Genomic DNA, 18,714 nt, shown 5'->3' on the forward strand with positions numbered 1-18,714 from the left:
ATAACAGACTGACCCTATCCCCCCGACATAAACTACTGCAACTTAAATACTGGAGGCTGAGACAGGAGGGGTCAGGAGACACTGTGGCCCCATCCGATGATACCCCCGGACAGGGCCAAACAGGCAGGATATAACCCCACCCACTTTGCCAAAGCACAGTCCCCACACCACTAGAGGGATATCTTCAACCACCAACTTACCATCCTGAGACAAGGCCAAGTATAGCCCACAAAGATCTCCGCCACGGCACAACCCAATGGGGGGCGCCAACCCAGACAGGAAGACCACATCAATGACTCAACCCACTCAAGTGACACACCCCTCCTAGGGACGGCATGAAAGAGCACCAGTAAGCCAGTGACTCAGCCCCTGTAATAGGGTTAGAGGCAGAGAATCCCAGTGGAGAGAGGGGAACCGGCCAGGCAGAGACAGCAAGGGCAGTTTGTTGCTCCAGTGCCTTTCCATTCACCTTCACACTCCTGGGCCAGACTACACTCAATCATAGGACCTACTGAAGAGATGAGTCTTCAATAAAGACTTAAAGGTTTAGACCGAGTCTGCATCTCTCACATGGGTTGGCAGACAATTGCATAAAAATGGAGCTCTATAGGAGAAAGCCCTGCCTCCAGCTGTTTGCTAAGAAATTCTTGTGACCGTAGTGTACGTGTAGGTATGTACGGCAGGACCAAATCGGAAAGATAGTTAGGAGCAAGCCCATGTAATGCTTTGTAGGTTAGCAGTAAAACCTTGAAATCAGCCCTTGCCTTAACAGGAAGCCAGTGTAGGGAGGCTAGCACTGGAGTAATATGATACATTTTTTTGGTTCTAGTCAGGATTCTAGCAGCCGTATTTAGCACTAACTGAAGTTTATTTTCAAATCAAATCAAATGTATTTATATAGCCCTTCGTACATCAGCTGATATCTCAAAGTGCTGTATAGAAACCCAGCCTAAAACCCCAAACAGCAAGCAATGCAGGTGTAGAAGCACGGTGGCTAGGAAAAACTCCCTAGAAAGGCCAAAACCTAGGATGAAACCTAGAGAGGAACCAGGCTATGTGGGGTGGCCAGTCCCTCTTCTGGCTGTGCCGGGTGGAGATTATAACAGAACATGGCCAAGATGTTCAAATGTTCATAAATGACCAGCATGGTCCAATAATAATAAGACAGAACAGTTGAAACTGGAGCAGCAGCACGGCCAGGTGGACTGGGGACAGCAGTAGTCCTGAGGCATGGTCCTAGGGCTCAGGTCCTCCAAGAGAGAGAAAGAAAGAGAGAAAGAGAGAATTAGAGAGAACACACTTAAATTCACACAGGACACCGGATAAGACAGGAGAAATACTCCAGATATAACAGACTGACCCTATCCCCCCGACATAAACTACTGCAACTTAAATACTGGAGGCTGAGACAGAAGGGGTCAGGAGACACTGTGGCCCCATCCGAGGACACCCCCGGACAGGGCCAAACAGGAAGGATATAACCTGTTTGTGCTTTATCTGGGTAGCCGGAAAGTAGAGCATTGCAGTAGTCTAACCTAGAAGTATCAAAAGCATGGATACATTTTTCTGCATCTTCTTTGGACAGAAGATTTCAGATTTTTGCAATGTTACGTCAATGGGAAAAAACTGTCCTTGAAACGTTCTTGATATGTTCGTCAAAAGATCAGGGTCCAGAGTAACGCGGAGGTCCTTCAGTTTTATTTGAGACGACTGTACAACCATCAAGATGAATTGCCAGATTCAACAGAAGATCTCTTAGTTTCTTGGGACCTAGAACAAGCATCTCTGTTTTGTCCGAGTTTAAAAGTAGAACATTTGCAGCCATCCACTTCCTTATGTCTGAAACACAGGCTTCCAGCTTGGGCAATTTTGGGGCTTCGCCATGTTTCATTGAAATGTACAGCTGTGTGTCATCCACATAGCAGTGAAAGTTAACATTATGTTTCCGAATGACATCACCAAGTGGTAAAATATATAGTGAAAACAATAGTGGTCCTAAAATGGAACCTTGAGGAACACCAAAATTTACAGTTGACTTGTCGGAGGACAAACCATTCACAGAGACAAACTGATATCTTTCCGACAGATAAGATCTAAACCAGGCCAGAACTTGTCCGGTTAGACCAATTTGGGTTTCCAATCTCTCCAAAAGAATGTGGTGATCGATGGTATCAAAAGCAGCACTAAGGTCTAGGAGCACGAGGACAGATGCAGAGCCTCTGTCTGACGCCATTAAAAGGTAATTTACCACCTTCACAAGTGCAGTCTCAGTGCTATGATGGGGTCTAAAACCAGACTGACGCAGATTTAAAGAGGAGTCTGTAATTTGCTTTCTCATGATCATGATCTTTTCCTCAAAGAAGTTCATGAATTTATTACTGCTGAAGTGAAAGCCATCCTCTCTTGGGGAATACTGCTTTTTAGTTAGCTTTGCGACAATATCAAAAATACATTTTGGATTGTTCTTATTTTCCTCAAGTAAGTTGGGAAAAAAATAGGATGATTGAGCAACAGTGAGGGCTCTTCGATACTGCACAGTACTGTCTTTCCAAGCTAGTCGGAAGACTTCCAGTGTTGTGTGGCGCCATTTCCGTTCCAATTTTCTGGAAGCTTGCTTCAGAGCTCGGGTATTTTCTGTATACCAGAGAGCTAGTTTCTTATGACAAATGTTTTTAGTTTTTAGGGGTGCAACTGCATCTAGGGTATTGCGCAAGGTTAAACTGAGTTCCTCGGTTAGGTGGTTAACTGATTTTTGTCCTCTGACGTCCTTGGGTAGGCAGAGGGAGTCTGGAAAGGCATCTAGGAATCTTTGGGCTGTCTGAGAATTTATAGCACAACTTTTTATAGCATCTCTAGGAGACAGAACTCATCTCCTTCCTGAGCGGTATGAAGGCTGAGTGGTCCCGTGGTGTTTATACTTGCGTACTATTGTTTGTACAGATGAACGTGGTACCTTCAGGTGTTTGGAAATTGCTCCCAAGGATGAACCAGACTTGTGGAGGTCTACAATTATTTTCTGAGGTCTTGGCTAATTTGTTTTGATTTTCCCATGATGTCAAGCAAAGAGGCACTGATTTTGAAGGTAGGCCTTGAAATACATCCACAGGTACACCTCCAAATGACTCAAATGATGTCAAATAGCCTATCAGACACTTCTAAAGCCATGACATAATTTTCTGGAATTTTCCAAGCTGTTTAAAGGCACAGTCAACTTAGTGTATATAACTTTCTGACCCACAAGACATCTGATACAGTGAATTATAAGTGAAATAATCTGTCTGTAAACAATTGTTGGAAAAATTACTTGTCATGCACAAAGTAGATGTCCTAACACACTTGCCAAAACTATAGTTCGTTAACAAGACATTTGTGGAGTGGTTGAAAGATGAGTTTTAATATCTCCAACATTAGTGTATGGTAACTTCCAACTTCAGCTGTATCTTGATGAACAATAATTAAAATAAGCCCAAAATGCAGGCTCCGGTAAACATTTTTGACTTTGACCAACTAACATTTCCTGCATATCTATAGAACTTATTTGGTCTTTCACAATAGCCATTGTAAGTTTTCTCATTCCTTGCAGTATGCTAACATATAGGGTAATTAGTGTGCTTGTGTCAGCAAGATCACTACTGTTATTCTCCACACTTATTCTACTTTTCCACTTTATCCCAGTTTTTCCAGTGCAACTACTTGTTTTAATCTATGTCCTGGACAATGTAGTAAGTCATTTTTTTAAAGTCTATTGTAATGCCCTTTGCCTCAAATTAAGTTGTCAAGTTTTGAATGTTCATTTCCTCCTGACCCTGTAATCTGATTGGTTGTGGCAGTAAACACTGATACTGCACCATACATCTGATTTTGGAACAGTTTTGCCTTTTTGATCACAATGAATAAGATTATATTGACAGAGGAGACCTGATCCTACAGTAGATCAGCTGATGGAGGAAAGGCTTAAAGATATGTCTCTCACTTATATTTTGCTTCTGTCAAATTAGCTAGTTAAATCAACACATTACTTTATCAGTCATCAAAACTTTATTTCTGTCCCTTTTAAAAGGTCTCAGCCTAGTTAGATTAACACCATATGTCTAGTCTAGACATCATCCTCCTCAAATAAACATTTTTAAGGTATTAAACTGCTCCACCACATTAGGTGGTTGAACACTGACTAACCTAACCCTAACCCTTTTCTCCTCCATTTGTCTCTCCCGTCCTTTCTGTTGTCCTTCTTCTTTTTCTTCATCTTCATCTTCTTCTGTCTTTCCCCCTTCCTGCTGTTTCTCCCCCAGGCCTGAGTGTTGTTTTAGTTCTTTCAGGCGTCTGGACTCCAAGGCGGCCACTGATAAGTTTCACTTGGACCTGGGCTTCCGCATGCTCAACTGTGGACGCACCGACCTGATTGGCCAGGCCATCGACCTGCTGGGGCCTGACGGGGTAAACAGCATGGATGACCAGGTATTGAGAGAGAGTGAGGGGTTGAGCAGGGTGTGTGTGAGGTGGGATTGGGGGGTGCTGTGTGTGTGTGTGTGTGTGTGTGTGTGTGCTGAAGGTAGGTGTGTGGATGTGCTTATTTTGTGTGAACTCAACTGCTGAGTTGAGGTCTAACGTGCTGCAGTTGGTAGTTCATATTCTAAACAAAGCATTACATCCTGTCTCTCTCTCTCTTTCTCTCTCTCTGTCTCTCTCATTCTCTCTCTCTCTCATTCTCTCTTTCTCTCTCACTCATTCTCTCTCTCTCTCTCTCTCTCTCTGTCTCTCACTCTCTCTCTGTCTCTCACTCATTCTCTCTCTCTGTCTCACTCATTCTCTCTCTCTCATTCTCTCTCTGTCTCACTCATTCTCTCTCATTCTCTTTCTCTCTCTGTCTCACTCATTCTCTCTCATTCTCTCTCTCTCTCTGTCTCTCTCTCTCATTCTCTCTGTCTCTCTCTCTCTCTCTCTCTCTCTCTCTCTCTCTCTCTCTCTCTCTGTCTCTGTCTCTGTCTCTGTCTGTCTCTCTCTCTCTCTGTCTGCAGGGTATGACCCCTCTAATGTATGCGTGCTCAGCGGGAGATGAAGCTCTGGTCCAGATGTTGATTGATGCCGGGGCCAACCTAGATGTGGCGGTAAGGCTTTTTTCCCCTGCTCTGATTGGTTACTCTTGAGCAGGGTTTCTGGTAGCCGGTAAATGCCAGCTAAGTGTACCCGAATTTGACAAAATTAGAAAAGATTGTATTGATTTTCTCCGAGACGGAATTCTTTCTCCAAAGCAGAGTAAAGACGGCCTCAAGATCACACCTTCTTGAAGACAAAGAAACAGGGCTGTGTATCATGCGCAATTGTTGCATTTCAGTTAAGCTTATTGTGTAGCAATAGGAAACTAAACATCGTTGCCAACTATTCACGTCGGAGAGTTACAATGTTGCATTCACTAGGCAGCTAACTGCCTATAGTAGGGAACAGAGTTGTTATCAATAAACCACGTATAATCACACAAGAAACGAGTGACAACCCAAATGATAGTTGGGGTCGTGACTTTTAACCTGCTACGTTAATTCTTCTAACCTGCTGCGTAAATTCTCCTAACCTGCTGTGAAAAGTCAAATCTGATGTTAATTTGACAAGGGCTGGCCATGACCGGCTGGCCCTGGTGTACCTCAGTAGAATGTGCTGATTGAAAGTCACTCTGAATAGGACTAAAGGCTCGATTCAATCCGTATCGCTGAAGGTCTCGCTACAATGCAGATCTTCAACACTATATATTGAATTGAGCCCTAAATAAAAAATGTAAAATTGCAGCTGTGAGCAATGCATTACAGTAAACATCTATCATGACATTGATACCTAACCTCTTCTCCCTCTCTCTTCTGCCCAGGTGCCTGCCTGTTCTTCCAAACAACCCTCTGTCCACCCAGACAGTCGCCACTGGGCGGCTCTTACCTTCGCTGTGCTGCACGGTCACATCTCTGTGGTGCAGGTATGAATGACTGAAAAAAACGTTATTAATTGGCACACCTTATGTAGTTCCAGATGAAGAAAGGGAACCCCCCAAAAAAATTTTTTTTAAAAAGGCCTGGATTCAATCCAATGCAGATTAGCAATTTGCACACAATGATATACTTTTAAAGACAATTTTGAATGTACAATTTTCTATGTTCATGGAGATCATGTTCGCTCTAAACACTACAGATATTGGCACAAGCCGAAATCACCTTTAAAAGTCAATCTCAGTACACAGGTTTTTAATTAAGCAATAATACCTAAGGGGGTGTGGTATATTGGCCATATACCACAAGCCCTAGAGGTGCCTTATTGCTATTATAAACGGGTTACAAACATCAATGAAATAGTAAACAAAGGTTTTTGCATCATACCCGTGGTATATTGTCTAATATACACATTTCAGCCAATCAGCACCCAAACTACCGCTTTATAATCTGCATTTTTTGGCATCCCGGCCTTATGTCTTTTTTCACAGAAACACCTATCATCATTTTGCCGTGGTTTGCTTCACCTTCTTCCACCTCAACAGACAGGGTGTATACTGTAGATTAGAATATGTTGTGCCTAACCCTTACCCTGTGTGGTGTGTGTGTGTGTGCATTGGCAGCTGCTGTTGGATGCAGGGGCTAACGTGGAAGGGGCAGCCGTCCGAAACGGGCAGGAGAGCACAGCAGACACCCCTCTTCAGCTGGCATCTGCAGCAGGTGGGCACCGCACGGGCGGGAACAGCCACATGGCATACACACGTGCGCACACATACTCACAAGCACGCACACACGTACACACAAACCACTCAACACTCACACATACACTTTTACACACAAGCATCCATTCAAAAGTGTGATGGAAATATACAGTGTTCGGCCCCCTTGAACTTTGCGACCTTTTGCCACATTTCAGGCTTCAAACATAAAGATATAAAACTGTATTTTTTGTGAAGAATCAACAACAAGTGGGACACAATCATGAAGTGGAACGACATTTATTGGATATTTCAAACTTTTTTAACAAATCAAAAACTGAAAAATTGGGCGTGCAAAATTATTCAGCCCCCTTAAGTTAATACTTTGTAGCGCCACCTTTTGCTGCGATTACAGCTGTAAGTCGCTTGGGGTATGTCTCTATCAGTTTTGCACATCGAGAGACTGAAATGTTTTCCCATTCCTCCTTGCAAAACAGCTCGAGCTCAGTGAGGTTGGATGGAGAGCATTTGTGAACAGCAGTTTTCAGTTCTTTCCACAGATTCTCGATTGGATTCAGGTCTGGACCTAAAGTGGTTTAAACTCTGAATCTCAGACCAGGAAACGTGAGGCGGGAGCTACATGTTTGAAATGGTTTGAACTTTGAACCTCAACACGAGGTGAAGAAATAAACTCACCTTCCTTTAGACCAGAGAGACTGCGAGCTGCAGCTCATGTCCATCATGGTCAAAATCCTGAATACCAACACGAGGGGGAAAACTAACTCCCCTCTCAGACAACCACTGAGACAGCTGATTAGCTGTCTTGAGTGAAATATCTAGAAAAGCGAATCTAAGTGAGACTATCCTACTACGCTCATCACCGATGGGTACCGTGGACACGGCTGGCTAGCTATCTTCTAGAGTGAACAACAGTAGAAGACGGGAAAGGGGAGACCACTTTCTGACAATCAGAGCCATGCAGCTTGCTGCTGAAAGGCCAACAACCTTCCTAAGGAGGGCTGGTTCCGACCGAACAAAGGCACTCACACATAAATACATGAATGATTTCTTACTCCAAATGGGTGGCGATTCGTGTGCAACTTATATGATTACTGTGAGAATAGTTCTGTGTCGACAATAAGTGTCTTTTTCTCTCTCTCTCCCTCTCTCTCCATGGCATTGTGTAGAAGCCACCATATTGTAAAAGTCCGCAAGTGTCTCATGTATTAACCTCTTGATGCTACCCATCCCGGATCCGGGATCGTGACTACGGCTCAAGCTCATTAGCATAACGCAAAATGTGAAAAAATATTCTTAGACATATTTAACCTCCACACCTACACAAGTCCAATAGCTCAAATGAAAGATAAACACCTTGTTCATCTACCCAGCAAGTCAGATTTCTAAAATGTTTTACGGCGAAAACATAGCACACATTTATATTAGACCACCACCGAAACAAAATGCAAGCGGCGGCCATTTTGTCCCAGAAAATATAAAATTTAAAAGTAGGATTAAAAAATAAATAATTCACTAACCTTTTGAAAATCTTCATCAGATGACAGTAATATTACATGTTACACAGTACATTTTTTTTTTTTTCAATAATATGCCATTAATATCCATAAATCTCTGTTTACAATGACGACATTTCAAAAAATGCTACTCAAAATGTCCGGAGAAATTATGATAGCTCGGACAGATAACGTCAGATAACAAGCAATAAACATGACTAAATATACATGTTCTACATATAGTTACAAAGATACACTTCTTCTTAATACAACCGCTGTGTTACATTTATTTTTAACGTTACAGAATTCGTTCACTAGTCTATGCTATGAGTCGGCGCTCAGATATTAGCAGTGTCTCCTCTACGTTTGGAGTCCACAGAAACCCAAATTAAGTATGTATGTTATCCTGTTATGATTTAGTTAGCTAGTAAATAAATAAACAAATTTGTGTAGTACTGAATCACGAGTAAGGATGTTTTTTTTGCAGATGCAGGAGGTTGACTGTTCGTGAAGGATGATATGATAAGAGGTTATGATTAATATGTTGACTGTTTTAGGGATGTGATAGGTAAAGACCTTGTCAAGTTAAATTCGGTAGATGGTAACTCTTTGAATTACCTCTTCAGTGGTGCCCCAAATTCTTAATGAGTTAATTGATGAATTTAATCGGGTAACAATTAAACATAGTTAGTGGATTAAATAAATAACAGTCATCAGATTAATGAAAGTAAAGTCACGACAGCACAAACACCTTTTTTCTCACTCCTATCGATCAAATAATTGTATTAAGTCATGTAAAAGTTTTACTGTGCTGAAGTTTCAAATGCATTCTTTCATTTCTAAATGTGTTATGTGATAGGTATTTTAACATGACTATTTTTAACACAAAAAACAACCACATTTGATTGATAAAATATTTAATCTGCCATCTTCCTCAAATTACATTAAAAAGAAGGTGATGATCACACCATCTTTGCGAGAGGGAGGGAATCTGATTTCATTGGTCCTCAACGCACAGTTCCAACACTTCACCCAGGATAAATAGAGTAAGCCCCGAGTTAGTCTGCCCCGGAGCAGATTAGTTCTGAAGGATTCGTTTCCTTGCTAAAAGGTGAATCACGTTAATTAATGTTACTACTTATCCTGAGTTGAACTCAGTTGACAAAGGTTACCTTGCTAACTCCGAAAACCTCATTCGTAGAATAGGGCTCTTCTCAGTACAGTAACTCTGTACAGCAACAGAAGTTAAGCTGGCTCTGATTTACTGAGGTCAGTTACTAGTGCGAGGGAGGAATATGAGGGAAGAGTGTGAGATTGACTGAAGGAGGGATAGTGAGGAATGAATTCAGAGAATTAATAAGGGATGGAAGGAGTTAGGTAGGGAGGGAATAAGTGTTTAGGAGTGAATGAACACACTGTCTGTCGTTAGGTGTGTGTGTGTGCGGGGGGGAGCCACACAGATATCTGAGAAGCTGCAGATAGGGACACACACACAAACCACACACGGCTTGTGACAGTCTGTACGCTCCCAACAAGTATGTGAGTGTTTATGTTTGTGTATATACACGAGCAAGTCTGTAAGTCGTATATTGTAAGTGTGATATTTTTTCATCCTTGATTCTAGTTCAAAGGTGTTTCACTGTGTTTGTCAGATCAGAGTTGCACAAATCCGTTTTGCGCTATTAACCCTTTGATTTCCTTGCCTCCAGGGAACTATGAGATGGTGAGCCTGCTCCTCACCAGAGGGGCAGACCCTCTGTCCAAGACCCATGATGGCAACGCTTTGACATCATCACTCTATGAGGACATGAACTGCTTCAGTCACGCCGCAGCGCACGGACACAGGTACGAGGAGGACTGTCTGAAGAACCCTTATCCCACTATTGTACCAACCCAACCAAACTATGCTGGCTCAGATATGTTCTTTTCACAGCAACTATAGTGAATGCGTAACCAGGCCAGCTCAGTACTGCTCTACAGCTTGGTTTGACTCGGCTTGGTTTGGCTCAGTAGTGTAAAAAGTAATTGTTGGAATAAGTGAAAGCAACACCATGGAATTGGAATTCCCTATAATGTGTTGTCATTCTAAGTAAGGGTAGGAAAGAAACACTTGAGAGTAGTCAGATGTAGCCTATGTTAACCGTGCTAGCCCTGTTATATGTCATATACTTGACTTACTACCCCTGGCATATGGGATAAGGGGGTTAGAGGAAGGGTGTGTGTGTGTGTGTGTTTAAGGGGATGTAGGGCTGGGATCAGGGGCTTCATTCCATCCATAGCCCATCTGTCAGAAACCAACTGTTGAAGAGTGTAGAGTGCTCCACCTGTTGTGTGTGTGTGTGTGTGTGTGTTAGGGGATCAGGATGTAGACTCAACACGTGGATGCCTGTATAATTGTGACATATTATATAATTTAAGAGAAGCTATACCTTTGCATTTCATGGAACTTTGAGTGGAAATTGTGGCTATGTGTAGCGGACTCCATTAATGTAGCTATATGTGCATGATAGCTTTTGCCCAAGTAAACCTTAAACAACCTCCACTGATTCACTCTCTCTTTCTCTCTCCCTCATCTACTCCCCCTGCTGCCCTCTCTCGCTCCCTCCGTCCCTCTCTCTCGTTCTCCCTCCCTCCCCCTGTCTCTCTCTCCAACAGGAACGTGTTGCGCAAACTGCTCACACAGCCCCAGCAGGTCAAAGAGGACGTCCTCTCCCTCGAAGAGATCCTAGCTGAAGGGGTGGAAGGGGAGGACGCCTACCCTCTCCCCAGCCTGCCTTCTCCATCCCCTGGGTGCCCGTCTGAGGGGGGCATCCCACGGCTGTGCAAGGCCAGGATGAAGGCCCTTCAGGAGGCTAGCTACTACAGCGCCGAGCACGGCTACCTGGATGTCACCATGGAGCTACGGGCACTGGGTAAGTGGGGAATGGGACCATAGATAGAAAATGTGTAAAACGCCTCAATATGGTGACATAAAAGAGGCTGTGTTAAGCATCAATTCATCATCAATCCAAATAGTCACATTATGGATGGAAATCTCATAACCCTCTATAAAACTGAACCATTACAGATTCCGCTATATACATTTTAAGGTCATTTTTGATTGAGCCGACATAACAAACGCTTACCATCTCCGCTAAAAGTGGGAACATTGTCTTTAAATTTTAATCACGCTGTAAAGCTGAATTTCCACAATGCGGATTGAATAGAGCCCTTAGATACTGGGCAAATGAATATACTGTACATGATAAAGACTAAGAGGCACACAACCTATTAGGCTCCCATCACCTTTTAGTAGTGAGGATTTTCTGATTCGCATGGGATCTACTTCAAGTCAGACAGGACCATGGTGTGCTGGCTGGCATATTTGTTATTTTTACAAGATAGATAGAACATGCAGTACCAGTCAAAAGTTTGGACACACCTACTCATTCAAGGGTTTTTCTTTATTTTTACTATTTTCTAATAGTGAAGACATCAAAACTATGAAATAACACATAGGGAATCATATAGTAACCAAAAAAAAGTGTTAAACAAATCAAAATATATTTTATTTTAAGAGTATGCAAAGCTGTCATCAATGCAAATGGTGGCTACTTTGAAGAATCTCAAATATAAAATATATTTTGATTTGTTTAACACTTTTTTGGTTACTACATGATTCCATGTGTGTTATTTCATAGTTTTGATGTCTTAACTATTATTCTACAATGTAGAAAATAGTCAAAATAAAGAAAAACCCTTCAATGAGTTTTGTGTGTCCAAACTTTTGACTGATACTGTACAGTATTTGGAAATGCCCTTTCTAATGATTTTATCATCATGTGTAATGTGACTTGTCCAGGTGTCCCATGGAAGCTGCACGTGTGGCTGGAGTCTCTGCGAGTGGCCCAGCAGCAGTCTAGGGCTTCGGTCACTCTGTCCCTCCTTCGAGAGTTCACCTCCATCAGGGAGGAAGACTACTGCCACGAGCTAGTCTCTCTGGGCCTACCCCTCATGTTCACCATCCTACGAACCACCAAGGTAGAGCCAGCCACCTTACTTCACCTTGTCAACTTTATGTCACTCTCGGACTTTGGTTCAAATACGTTATCTGTGCTTGATTGAGCGGGCCTGGCTTATTGGACCAATGGAATAGTCCCAAAACTGCAAACTCTTCCCATCTCTTACTCCAGGCAGGCTAGAGCAAAGACTCCAAGTAAATGAAAGATTTCGAATAGTATTTGAATCCAGGTTTGGTCACTGCTTTTTTTAATTTACTCTCTATTCTCTAGCCTGGTCCCAAATCTGGTTTCTCTGTTGGCATCGATGTGCTTTCACATGGCTCAGATTTCATAGTAAAGACAAAGTGAACAAACAAACAAATGAGTGAACAACTCAACAAGGGTAAAATTAAAGAAATGAACAAGCAAATATAAATAAATAACAGTATTGTAATACATTGTTCTTTTCATGCGTAGGCTATTGGATCTAGTCTAACCAGTTTCCTCACTCCCTCTCAGAACGATGCCATCACCCAGCAGCTTGCAGCCATCTTTAGCCACTGCTTCGGCCCGGCTCCACTACCGGCCATTCCGGAGATGAAGGCCACCCTCTCAGCACAGCTGGGTAATGGAGATCTCCTTTTTAATTATGTTTGTGCAAACAGACGTTACTATGGAGTTATATTGTCTCAACCAATCATTGAATTTGAATGTAATCATTGCGAATTTGCATTAAGAATTTTGATTTCTAATGTCTAAACTTTTTAAACAGCTCTATGTGTACTGTTTTAAATGTTTTTATCTAATTGGGACTACAGTTGAAAAGTAGTTAGCTAGCTGACTTTGGGGCATTTATAGAAATGTTGATTTATGTATTGTTCCTGTCAAATAGATGTAATAAATGAACAGATAATGTAATGACATTTTATTAAACATTTGTATAAAAATGTTCTTCTTGTGCAAGCAAACATAACCGAAATCGGCCAACGACTCCTGTGTTAGTTTTTCATTGTTTTAGTTTTTATTTGCAAGGGAGTGGATATTAGTTGAAATCAAAGTTTTTTTTCCTGATCCTCCAGACCCCCATTTTCTGAATAACATGGAGATGTCAGATGTGACATTTTTGGTGGAGGGGAAACCTTTCTACGCCCACAAAGTCCTGCTGATCACTGCTTCAGACAGGTGAGAAGAGTAAGGGGGGGAGGGAATGGGGGAGGATGGGTTAGCAGAAGGGTGAGAGGGGTGTGCAGAAGGGTGAGAGGGGTTAGCAGAAGGGTGAGAGGGGTTAGCAGAAGGGTGAGAGGGGTTAGCAGAAGGGTGAGAGGGGTTAGGAAGGGTGAGAGGGGTGCAGAAGGGTGAGAGGGGTGTGCAGAAGGGTGAGAGGGGTGTGCAGAAGGGTGAGAGGGGTGTGCAGAAGGGTGAGAGGGGTTAGCAGAAGGGTGAGAGGGGTTAGCAGAAGGGTGAGAGGGGTGTGCAGAAGGGTGAGATGGGTTGGTGGAGGTGATGTTCATGCAGATAATGTTCATGTTGGAGGGTAGGGAAGAGAGGAGGATATTGTTTAGAATTGGCAAGAGGAGGGATTACGGAAATGTTGTTGTGTTTGTGAAAGAATTACAACCATGGAGTTGCCAATTGATGACCATTGTCTAACCTGAACTTTTCTCTGTGGTGCGCAGGTTCAAGTCTCTGCTGGCCTCATCAGGACCAGACGGAACTAAAGATATTGAGATCAGTGACGTCAAGTACAACGTCTTCCAGGTAACTGAATCAGATAATGAGCTCTCAACCTGAACCTTAGTTCTCACTGTTCAGTATCATGTAGATATTTAGTTATGTGTCTACATAGCCCCATATTGACTAGAGAATCCCAGAATTTATGTCACTAGCTAGGTGGGGCTTTAGACTCCAAAACAATGTTTCCTCATAGGCAGTATAACAGTTATCTCTATGTGTTTCCTATCCTTGTTACCTTCCCTTTCCTTTAACCAATGATCTGAAATCACATCGGAATATAGTGGAGTATGACCAATGAGTTGATGGAATATTGGATGATGGTAACTCTGACATTTATTTGACCTCTGTCCAGATGATGATGTCATACCTGTACTGCGGAGGGACAGAATCACTGAAGACCAACGTGTCTGACTTGTTGGAGGTGAGAATTCAGCCATTTTGTCTCTGAAATGCTCATAGAAAGACACATAGACTCCTTCCCAATTATGCATCCTCACCTACTCATTCATTGCACTGATCTGAAGGCACTGATCCGTTCAAATCCTTTCAAGCCTTTTCCAATGAGTGCAGATGAAGGCGAGTAGATGAGGACAGGACAGATTTATAAGACATTGAAATAGAGCCAAACTGTATGTCACTTGTACTAAATCTACAACCAAATTCACCATAGCAGTAAATCACTCACTCATTGTAATTATGTTTTTTTTTTCTTCACATATTCATACTGAGATCACATAATTTGCTTGATTTATTGGGCAAAAAAAAAAAGGTTTGACTGGATCACAGGCCTGAGAACTTGTAGCATTATCTAATCTGCTGTATTTTGTTATGTGGTTGGTGTCCCCCAGCTGCTTTCAGCAGCCAGCGTCTTTCAGCTGGGGGCCCTACAGAGACACTGTGAGATCATCTGCTCCCAGAGCATCGATCTTGAAAATGCTGTCAGCATCTACAGGACGGCCAAGGTAAGGCCCTAGATATAGACTCTCACTGTGTATTCTGGATCTCAGTTGTTTGTTGGATACCGTCATGTATTAAGAGTCTCAGTTTACAAATTTCACCCAAATGTCACACTACACTCTTTCTTACATGCTGACCAAACCGGACACGTCACGTGCGCCAATGAGCGTCTGCGATGCCAAGGGCTAAAATAGAAGTCATTCCTATTTCTGACTCAGATCGCGCTGCAAGTCCTGCCTCTCCCATCTCCTCATTGGTTTATAGAAGCAGGTACCCACCTGCCATCTCCTCATTGGTTATACCCACGTGGGTGATTGAAAGACGAACTGTTTTGCCGGTTGTCGTGGTAATACCATGAAAGTGTAGATGCCAATCACCATATAAGTTCAAAGATGAGAAAGTCTGGAAGGAGGAGAGATGACTAGAAACGATTTGGTTGATTACTTGTCGGAGTAGAGGACCTTGTACATTTCACGTAAAATAACAACTCAATGTTCATATCCCAGGACAAATTAGCTAGCAACAGCAAGCTAGCTAAATAGGACAAATTAGCTAGCAAGTCCTAGCTAAATTGCCATACATGTTTAATGCTTTTCGACCTGTCCCCAAATTAATGTCATGGGTTCAGAGTTTGTTTTGATATTTTAACCTGCGTGTCGTGATCGCATTTGTTGTAGGGGGACAAAATACATTTATGCACGATAGCGCACAATTGCGCAGGCGGTTTGGGTTCCATGTTATTCTGAAAAGGTAAAGAATAGCTGTGACTGGGGTCTATCTGGTAGTAGTTTGTTAAACAGTACCATGGGAAAAATAGCTACTGCATAAATACTGCAGTCTGGTTTTGTAGCGAATTGAGCCATAATTGTGTGTCTCTCTCTCTCTGTCCACCCCAGGCCCACGCTGCTTCAGTGCTGAGTTCGTTCTGCGAGGGCTTCTTCCTGCAGCACATGGCAGGGCTCCTGGAGAGAGAGGCCTTCCGGTCCCTGCTCCTGGGGCCTCTGGGGGCCCACTGGGTGACGGAGATGGGCTCTGGGCCTAAAATGGTCCCTCCTAGGGGAGACTCGCCGCTGGAGGAACTCGAGACAACCCTGGCTCGCCGGCTACGCTCTCTCTACATCACCTCCCGTGTCTGACGGGGAAGGGAGAAGGATGGAATGGAGAGGAGAAGAGAAGGAGGAAGAGAGTGTGCGATCGGTGCACACTCTCTTCCTCCTGGGAGGAGGACGTCTCAAGTGTCCGAGGACATCACGAGTGCCCTAAGATACAGATTTAGGATCAGATTGCCGTCCCGCGTTCCTAACCTGAACCATTAGTGGAAAACCACAGAAACTGACCTTAGCTCAGCATCTAAGGGCATCGTCATCCGTAATCATTATTTCTCGATGGAGGGTAAGACGAGGATGAAAGAGATAAGGCTGGATAGAGAGTGGGTGTGATGGGTACAGGATGGGTACTGTGATGGCCTGTTCCCAAATTTGACTCCTGGACAAATTATTTTGCTACACGGACAATTCAGTGTTTGACCTGAAGTACTCACCTCTAGCTGTCTATTACAGTAGCTATATATACGCAGTGGAAGAGTGGACAGAATGGTCTATCCATCTGTCTTTCTGTTTGTCACAAAGGCTCTGGAAGCTTGTGTACAGAGACGGACAAGACAGTGGAATGAGGCAGTGAGAACTTTAGGATTCTAGAACAACATTTAGGATTTCTAGAACACTGCTGCCACCCAGTGGACAAAGCCCGTAAAGGCTTCAGATTATAGAAATAGAGTGACTAGATGTACATGCCTCAAATAAAGGTAAAAAGTTTCTGATGGAATATAGAAAGTCTGGAACGTTATTTTAACGGACCACTGATATGAAGGGGCTGGACTTTTCTCTTTTCCTTCAGCCCCCTTCAGAGTGGTGAAGACTATGAGAGAAGAGGTGGATTTGAGAGCCCCCACAGTGGATTCAGTGGATTCAAAGAAGTTGGTTTTACTAAGTGTATTTTCTTTATACATAGTAGTTCTATTTTTTAATTTCTTTTTTTTGTCAGAGTGAAGAGGAAAGAAAAACACTAAATGGAATGGACATTTTCTATTTAAAGAAAAAAAGATGTGAGAGTATTTAACAGGGAGTTCCCTTTTTATTGTTTTTATAATTTTAGGCAAATTATTATTATTATTATTAATGTAAGATAAAGCTTTGTGTAGCTGGACAATTCCAGGCCTTTTACACACTAACCATTACAGTTGAAGTCGGAAGTTTACATACACTTAGGTTGGAGTCATTAAAACTCATTTTTCAACCACTCCACAAATTTCTTGTTAACAAGCTATAGTTTTAGCAAGTCGGTTAGGACATCTACTTTGTGCATGACACAAGTAATTTTTCCAACAATTGTTTGCAGACAGATTATTTCACTTACAGTGAATTATATCACAATTCCAATGGGTCAGAGGTTTACATACACTAAGTAGACTGTGCCTTTAAACAGCTTGGAAAATTCCAGAAAATTATGTCATGGCTTTATAAGCTTTAGATAGTCTAATTGACATCATTTGAGTCAGTTAGAAGGTTCTAATTGACATAATTTGAGTCAGTTGGAGGTGTACCTGTGGATGTACAAACTCATGATTTCAAGCCTCTTTGCTTGACATGGGAAAATCAAAAGAAATCAGCCAAAACCTCAGAAAAAGAATTGTACACCTCCACAAGTCTGGTTCATCCTTGGGAGCAATTTCCAAATGCCTGAAGGTACCACGTTCATCTGTACAAACAATAGGTTGCAAGTATAAACACCATGGGACCACGCAGCTGTCATAATGCTCAGGAAGGAGATGCGTTCTGTCTCCTAGAGATGAACATACTTTGGTGCGAAAAATGCAACAACAGCAAAGGACCTTGTGAAGATGCTGGGGGAAACGGGTACAAAAGTATCTATATCCACTATTTCGACATAACCTGAAAGGCCGCTCAACAAGGAAGATGCCACTGCTCCAAAACCGCCATAAAAAGGACAGGCTACGGTTTGCAACAGCACATGGAGACAAAGATGGTACATTTTGGAGAAATGTCCTCTGGTCTGATGAAACAAAAATAGAACTGTTTCGCCATAATAACCATTGTTATTTTTGGAGGAAAAAGGGTTAAACTTGCAAGCCAAAGAACACCATCCCAACCGTGAAGCACGGGGGTGGCAGCATCATGTTTTGGGGGTGCTTTGCTGCAGGAGGGACTGGTGCACTTCATAAAATAGATGGCATCACTAGGAAGGAAAATTATGTGGATATATTGAAGCAACAACTCAAGACATCTGTCAGGAAGTTAAAGCTTAGTTGCAAATGGGTCTTCCAAATGGACAATGACCCCAAGAATACTTCCAAGTTGTGGCAAAATGGCTTAAGGACAACAAAGTCAAGGTATTGGAGGGGCCATCACAAGACCCTGACCTCAATCCTATGGAAAATTTGTGGGCAGAACTGAAAAAGCGTGTGCGAGCAAGGAGGCCTACAAACCTGACACAGTTACACCAGCTCTGTCAGGAGGAATGGGCAAAAATTCACCCAACTTATTGTGGGAGCTTGTGGAAGGCTACCCAAAACATTTGACCCAAGTTAAACAATATAAAGGCAATGCTACCAAATACTAATTAAGTGTATGAAACTTCTGACCCACTGGGAATGTGATGAAAGAAATAAAAGCTGAAATAAATAATTCTCGATACTATTATTCTGCCTTTTCACATTCTTAAAATAAAGTGGTGATCCTAACTGACCTAAAACAGGGAATGTTTACTAGGATTGAATGGCAGGAATTGTGAAAAACTGAGTTTAAATGTATTTGGCTGAGGTGTATGTAAACTTCTGACTTCA

The 18,714-nt window shown here is 42.5% G+C and overlaps 1 protein-coding gene across 1 annotated transcript in view; it reads left to right on the plus strand.

Annotated features, from left to right (window-relative positions):
* Nucleotides 1-17,188, plus strand: part of abtb2b (ankyrin repeat and BTB (POZ) domain containing 2b) — a 148,726-nt gene extending 131,538 nt beyond the window's left edge. Inside the window, exons 5-17 of the mRNA XM_024379159.2 lie at nt 4,293-4,458; nt 5,019-5,108; nt 5,858-5,959; nt 6,593-6,689; nt 9,891-10,026; nt 10,837-11,093; nt 12,023-12,201; nt 12,681-12,786; nt 13,241-13,343; nt 13,838-13,919; nt 14,248-14,316; nt 14,744-14,857; nt 15,749-17,188. Coding sequence (XP_024234927.1) covers nt 4,293-4,458; nt 5,019-5,108; nt 5,858-5,959; nt 6,593-6,689; nt 9,891-10,026; nt 10,837-11,093; nt 12,023-12,201; nt 12,681-12,786; nt 13,241-13,343; nt 13,838-13,919; nt 14,248-14,316; nt 14,744-14,857; nt 15,749-15,988 — 1,741 coding nt within the window. The 3' untranslated portion in view covers nt 15,989-17,188. The remainder of the gene's footprint in view (nt 1-4,292; nt 4,459-5,018; nt 5,109-5,857; nt 5,960-6,592; nt 6,690-9,890; nt 10,027-10,836; nt 11,094-12,022; nt 12,202-12,680; nt 12,787-13,240; nt 13,344-13,837; nt 13,920-14,247; nt 14,317-14,743; nt 14,858-15,748) is intronic.
* The last annotated feature ends 1,526 nt before the right edge of the window (nt 17,189-18,714 follow it).

This window comes from Oncorhynchus tshawytscha, linkage group LG19 (assembly GCF_018296145.1).
Source record: "Oncorhynchus tshawytscha isolate Ot180627B linkage group LG19, Otsh_v2.0, whole genome shotgun sequence".
Lineage (NCBI taxonomy): Eukaryota > Metazoa > Chordata > Actinopteri > Salmoniformes > Salmonidae > Oncorhynchus > Oncorhynchus tshawytscha.